Consider the following 6,704-nt stretch of genomic DNA (forward strand, 5'->3'; position numbering starts at 1 on the left):
CAACTCACACAAGTGGAAGACTAGCAAGCTAAATAATACAGGTGGCAGGAGTGTCATGCTAGGAAACCATACAAATAGAATTAAATAAAAAACGTTTATTGAACATAACAAAACTTAATCTTATCCAGAGAAACAAATGACACAGGCCGTAATCTATTTCAGAGCAGAAAGGAGAACTGCTCATCCAAAGGCTGCATGAGTCACATACCTATTGTCTAATTCATAATGTTGAGATGACAGTCGAAAGTTGGGACCACACCACAGCATGACAAACATCAGCAAATGGGATACCACTGAGGAAGGTAAATGAAGCCGCTACTGCTCTAGTGGAGTGAGCTCAGATTCAAGCAAGTGGTTGCTTCTTTATGAGTTCACAGACAAAGTGCATTGTTGAAACCACCCATTTTGAAAGCTTCTATGCAAATACTGGTTGACCAAGCCTCAAATCTGAGTAAGGACACGTTGCTTACCTGTAACTGTAGTTCTTCGAGTGGTCATCTGTGAATCCACACAAATGGGTTATTCTGTGCCTGTGCAACATTTCCAGATCCTACTGGAATCGCTAGGGAAGATTTTTTGGTGGTAGCTCCGCCCACCCTCTATATAGGCAGGAGGTCTTCCTGCCCTTTCTCAGTTCCAAAAAAAGGTCCGCCATAAGAGCAAACAAGGAAGAGAGAAGGACATGACAGCGGGGAAGATGGCAGGGATTTGTGTGGATTCGCAGATGACCACTCAAAGAACCACAGTTACAGGTAAGCAACCTGTCCTTCTTCTTTGTGGTCTCTGAGAAGCACACAGATAGGTTAGACTGGCAAGCGTCTCCCATTGTAGAGGAGGGAGTGAGTGCCCTGGGAATAAAAAATTATTAAACCAGAAACAGTGTGCCATATTTGACAGGTGCCAACTAACCTTAGTGCATCCCAGAAAGGACAATAGCTCTGCCAAAGGCTGCTTCACATCAGTGTCTGGTTTCAAGGCTGTAGTGCTTGATAAAGGTCAGAGGTTGTGACCATACCACAGCCTTGCAAATGCCCTCCATGGGAATTCCAGAGAGGAAGGCTGAAGATGAAGCTACCACCCCGGTGGAGTGGGCTCGAATTCAAGCAGGTGGAGTCTTCCCAAAAATTTCGTAAGAGAGAAGGATTGTGGAAGTCACCCATTTGGAGAAATGTTGAGGTGTGACTGGAAGCCCCATTTTGGTGTTGGAATAACAGACAAAAAGTCTAGGGGAACAACGAGAGGATGCAGTCCTGTTGAGGTAGAAGGCTAGCGCCCGCCTGACATCTAGGGGGTGGAGTCGGTGCTCGGTGTCAGTGGTCGGGTTCGGTGCTAGCATCGGCAAGATGATATTCTGGCTGAGATGAAAAGTGGACATAACTTTTGGTAGAAAGGAAATGTCCAGACGGAGGGCGACTTTGTCCTTAAAAAATTTCAGGTACGGAGAATCCGTACGGAGGGCACAGAGTTCACTGGCACAGTGTGCTGTGATGGCTACCAAAAAGGCTGTCTTCCAGGTGAGGAGCCTGAGATCACAGGAAGCCAGAGGTTCAAAGAGTGAGATAGCGAGTGCTGCTAAGAAAAGCTGGAGGTCCCAAGTCGGGATAGGGATCATTGTCAGTAGTCTTAGGTTGGCAAGGCATTTGAAAAAATTCTTTACAAGCAGGTCAGTGAAGAATGAGGGGTGGCTGGAAAATTGAAAGTGTTCACAGATGGCCGCGAGGTAGCATTTCAAGGATGAAATGGAGAATCTAGATGCTGAGAGGTGATGGAGGAAGTCCAGAACAACAGAGATGGTGACCTCTGAAGAGCCCTTATGATGGTGCAAAAAGGAGCTCCTTTTTGAGCTGGATTGTTGCTGCAGCTGTGCAGTTGTTACAGCAACGATCCAGAGAAGAAAGGGACGGCCTTTGACTGTCCCTTTCTTCTCGTCTGTACTGCCCCAAAGACAGGGCTTTCAAATGCGGTGCAAGTCAGATGTTGGGTTGGGATATACACTGTATAGTTTTTGTACTTTTTAAAAAAATTATGTGTAATTTTGTGTGTAACTGTCTTAACTTGCTTGTTTATTGTTCTTTAAACTTTATATTTATATTTTAACTCTTTTGTATTGTTTTTAAATTGTAGTATTTTAAATGGTTTTTTAGCCACTTTTGAGTCCTTATATTAGGAGAAAGTTGGGATATAAATACATCATCATCATCATATCATCATCTCTTTGCTTTTCTGTAGAGACATCTAAGACCGCTGAGGTCATTCTTTCCAGTTGATTACTTGTTAGTTTTTTCTGCCCAGTGTTGGTCTCCTGTACCTTTAGCCCAATTCTCCCTGATAACTGAGGCTATTGTCTTCCTCCATTACTTCCTGGTTTATGATAACCAGTTTGCTATGAAATTTAAATCTTAAAAAAGTGAAAATTGCTAATAAGCATCACTTACCTTCAAACCAGGATCCAAAACAACAGCTCAAACTAAATTCCCAATTCTGGTTTGGAAACAAATATACAACATATTTCAACTGTCAAACCACAGTCTTGGCCATGGTATCTGAATCAAAGCACTGTGCCACATATTTAAGCCCCCTTCCCATGTAGCTGTATTAGAATAATAGAATCATAGAATAGGGTTGGAAGAGACCGCAAGGGCCATCCAGTCCAACCCCTTGTCATGCAAGAAATCCAAATCAAAGCATCCCCGAAAGATGGCCATCCAGCCTCTGTTTAAAGACCTCCAAGGAACCTTCTACACTACACTCCGAGGAATTGTGTTCCACTGTCAAACAGCCCTTACTGTCAAGAAGTTCTTCCTAATGCAATCTCTTTTGCTGTAGCTTGCATCCATTGTTCCAGGTCCTCGTCTCTGGAGGAGCAGAAAACAAGCTTGCTCCCTCCTCAATATGACATCCCTTCAAATATTTAAACAGGGCTATCATATCACCTCTTAGCCTTCTCTTCTCCAGGCTAAACATCCCCAGCTCCTTAAGTCGTTCCTTATAGGGCATGGTTTCCAGACCCTTCACCATTTTGGTCGCCCTCCTTTGGACATGCTCCAGTTTCTCTACATCCTTTTAAAATTGTGGTGCCCAGAACTGGACACAATATTCTAGGTGGGGCCTGACCAGAGCAAAATATAGTGGCACTATTACTTCCCTTGATCTAGACACTATACTTTTATTGATGCAGCCTAAAATTGCATTGGCCTTTTTAGCTGCTGCGTCGCACTGTTGACTCATGTTCAACTTGTGGTCTACTTGGACTCCCAGATCTCTTTCACGTGTAGTTTCATTCAGCCAGGTGTCCCCCCTCCTATTAGCAGAAGAGCACTGCAGGGACTGGCAAATGGAAGAAGCTGTGTGGGGTTGTGTCTGTGTTAATGTATCTAAGTGGGACCTACTCTTTTTTTGCAGTATCTCTTCAGATCTTAAATAGGAGAACTGCAAGAAGAACAAGAGTCGTCATGTATCAGAAGAGAACCTGTACAGAAGAAAGAAAAATACTCCTACATATAGTGCTTAATAGCTCACATTTGGGTCTGAAAGGAAGCACAAACCAGAACATGTATGTACACACATACATACTATGTGTGTAACTTGAGAACTGGAAAGAGTAAAGGAATCTTTTTTCTTCCCCATGTGGGAAACCCCTTGTATCACGTGCCTTCTTACCCCTACTCCTACTTGCTACTTTCAAATATTTACTAAAAGCTTTGAGGTTTTAGTAGGCCAATTTCCTCTTTTCATATTCATTTAAGAAGGGCCCACTTTTTACTAATATCCATAACACTTGATGTCACAAAAGGTGCAGACCTAATGGAACCCCAACTTCTCCTTCCAGATAGCATTCAGTTAATTTGATGATATGGTCTGAAAATACATGATACAGTAAGGTGGTTGAAAAGAAGCAGGTGTATGTTTGGATCAGTACCTGGATGAGAGTCTGCATGAGAACCTTATGTGCACTGCCTTAAGTTCCAACATGAAAAATAGAGGATTCAAATGTAATAAATATGTCCCGCTTCTGAGTGTTTCATATGGTAAAACACTAGTGTATCATCACCTCATTGTCTCACTCACCTGTGGTAAATCTTTTCTTCAATAGTACCTGCAGTAAGAAGTCTGTACACGGTAACTTCTTTTGTTTGGCCTATTCTCCATGCACGTTCTCGAGCCTAGAATACAAATATATGATGCAAATAGAATGGTGAATAGCTTTCCTAATGTATACACATTTTAACAGGGATGAGTAGATCTGGCCATACATGCACACACTCCATTCTATTTAGAAACAGCAGGTGTAGAACCCAGTCTGGACTGAAACCATAGGGGTAAGTAGGATAGACCCTCCAAACATGCTGTTTTCCTGTTGAAAATGGCTTCTCAATACTTCCTGTCTGAAATCATAAAGCTGTCTAGGGAACTCATCTACCATATAGGAATAATGAAGGAGGAAAGAATTCATATCTGCCCTATCTATTCTATAACCATGTCTTCCTCTTACAAGACCTCCTGCGTATGATTGTTCTAAACTGGGGGGGGGGGGGGGGGAGAGAAACTACAGCAAATTTAGGAAATTATTTTCTAGAGATTTCCAAAAATAAATAGACAGAACATACCCAACAAAAGAAATCTCTAAACCTAGTTAACTTTGAGTCTAACATCTAGTTAATGTTTGAAAAATGAGATTTTAATCACCTACTGTGAACTGCTGCTTCCAGAGGCTTTCAGGAGAGGCAATTCACCCCCCCCTTTTTTTTTTATCCGTAAAACAGTAGTCCAAGAATTCAGATGGGATTAGGGGCAACAAAAACAGTCTGGAGGTGCCATGTGATCCCAAGACTGAACTTTGCCTACCCAGTTCTAAAGCAAAATACATCTAATCACATCAGTTAAAATGCTTTTAATGCAATATGTAATTTAGCTGTTAATAATATCAGTATGCTATTAAACTCTTGACAGCATACCATAATGTTCAAAGCTCCATACCTTGCTGTAATGTATCTTCACATTTTCCTTTGAAGAAAGGCAAGACATCAACAGTGTGATGTGATGGCAAAAAAGCTTATCTAGCCTAGAATTGCATTGGGGTTTTCACCATCACATCACACCATTAATTCATGTTTATGTTTAGCTTCACATGTCCTGCTTTCAGGCCAGGTGTTACCTGGCCTATATTTTTGCATTTCATTTTTCTTGTCTAGATTTAGTACGTTACATTTATCCCAGATGAAATTTATTTTCTTGGGCCAAAACTAACAATTTAGAGGTCTTAGGGAGTTGGGTAGGTTTAGCTTGGAGAAAACTGAAAGGCACCATGAGAGCCATCTTTTAATGTTTGAAGGGATGTCATATAGAAGATGAATCAAGTTTATTTTCTGCTGCTCCAGAGGCTACAACACAAACCAATGGGTTCAAATTACAAGAACAGAGATTTACCTTTTATTGTAACAAATCTTCAACATTGGAATGGACTGCCTTGGCAGGTGCAGGAGGAGATCTTGAAACAGAAGAGTAGATGGGCATCTTTCAGGAACATTTTAGTTGTGTATTCCTACATGTCCTAAAGATCTTACTGGTTGGCCCTGCCTACTGGAGCAGCAAGGAATAACCCATTCCAGACTACCCTCCTCCACTGCTGGGAAATTTATGATTCTATAATTCTATTTATCTGCCAACCTGTCTCAAGGAAGATGTTGGATCAGATTACTTATTAAGGTCCATCTCAGATTTATGGTTCTTTCCCACAAAATGTACCTGGGTATCTGTGCTGGGATTCCAGTCAGGATCATAGATAATCACTCTGTCTGCACCTGTCAAGTTAACACCAAGTCCACCAACTCGAGTAGTAAGGAGGAATACGAATATGGATGTATCCTGTAAATATATAAGTGCAAAGCCTTTAGGAAATTTTCAAACGGCATGGGTTGTTGTTGTTTGTGTTTTAAAGCACTCTGGTTCATTTAAACTTCATATTGCTATGACATTTGAATCAAAGCCCAGAAAAATCTCTGGCTTGTTTATTCAGCAAACTACTCTGAAACAAAGGTGAGTAGTAAGAGCAGCCTAAAAATAAAACCATTCAAAAGGTTCCCTCACATTTGCTGGCCCATCTAATAAAATCTGAACAGAGATTTCATCAGAGATCCCAGGGGATACTGCACTTGATTGCAAAATAGAATTCTAAGAGGATAGATATGAAAAGATAGCATCTATGCAGAAGTCCATGTCTAAAGCACTAATGCAGATGCCTTTTAAAGTCTCCCAGGGACACATAAGCAAGCACATCTTCCCTTCCATGAGTACAGCAGATGATGTTCAACTGATCCTCCTGAACTTTTTGTTCAGGACACAGATTGACTACCAGCAACATTCTAATTGTAGTCCCTTAAGCCCATTTTTGGATGACTTCATTCTAAGTAAACCTATAGTTTCAGGAAAAGTCCATCTTCTTATCTCCTGCTGCACACAACTGAAATGGATCTGAAGTAAAACAAAGACAACAAGCATCCATGTCTCTGCATCCTGGGGAGGTTTAAAATCCATTCCATCCCTGCCACTGCCTGAGGGAGAAGCTGGAGAAATACCAGTAAGCTACTTTGGAACTGATTATGGAGACTGAACAGAAGAGAAGACTTGCATGCACTCTCCTCCTTGGTCTCATTTCACTGTGTTATAGTCATCAGAGGCAAAAAAGTTCACTTGAGTCATAGGAA

General features: G+C 41.4%; 1 protein-coding gene across 8 annotated transcripts in view; it reads right to left on the reverse strand.

Moving 5' to 3' along the window:
* Positions 1-6,704, reverse strand: part of ERCC6 (ERCC excision repair 6, chromatin remodeling factor) — a 131,578-nt gene that overhangs the window by 23,893 nt on the left and 100,981 nt on the right. For all 8 annotated transcript variants that reach the window (XR_006103158.1, XR_006103159.1, XR_006103157.1 and 5 more), the window contains 2 exons: positions 5,746-5,865; positions 4,069-4,163 (listed from right to left, as the gene is read on the reverse strand). Coding sequence is in view for 5 of the 8 variants with exons in the window: in XM_042460842.1 (XP_042316776.1) it covers positions 4,069-4,163; positions 5,746-5,865 (215 nt within the window). In the remaining 3 variants the exon portion in view is untranslated. The remainder of the gene's footprint in view (positions 1-4,068; positions 4,164-5,745; positions 5,866-6,704) is intronic.

This window comes from Sceloporus undulatus, chromosome 3, assembly GCF_019175285.1.
Source record: "Sceloporus undulatus isolate JIND9_A2432 ecotype Alabama chromosome 3, SceUnd_v1.1, whole genome shotgun sequence".
NCBI lineage: Eukaryota > Metazoa > Chordata > Lepidosauria > Squamata > Phrynosomatidae > Sceloporus > Sceloporus undulatus.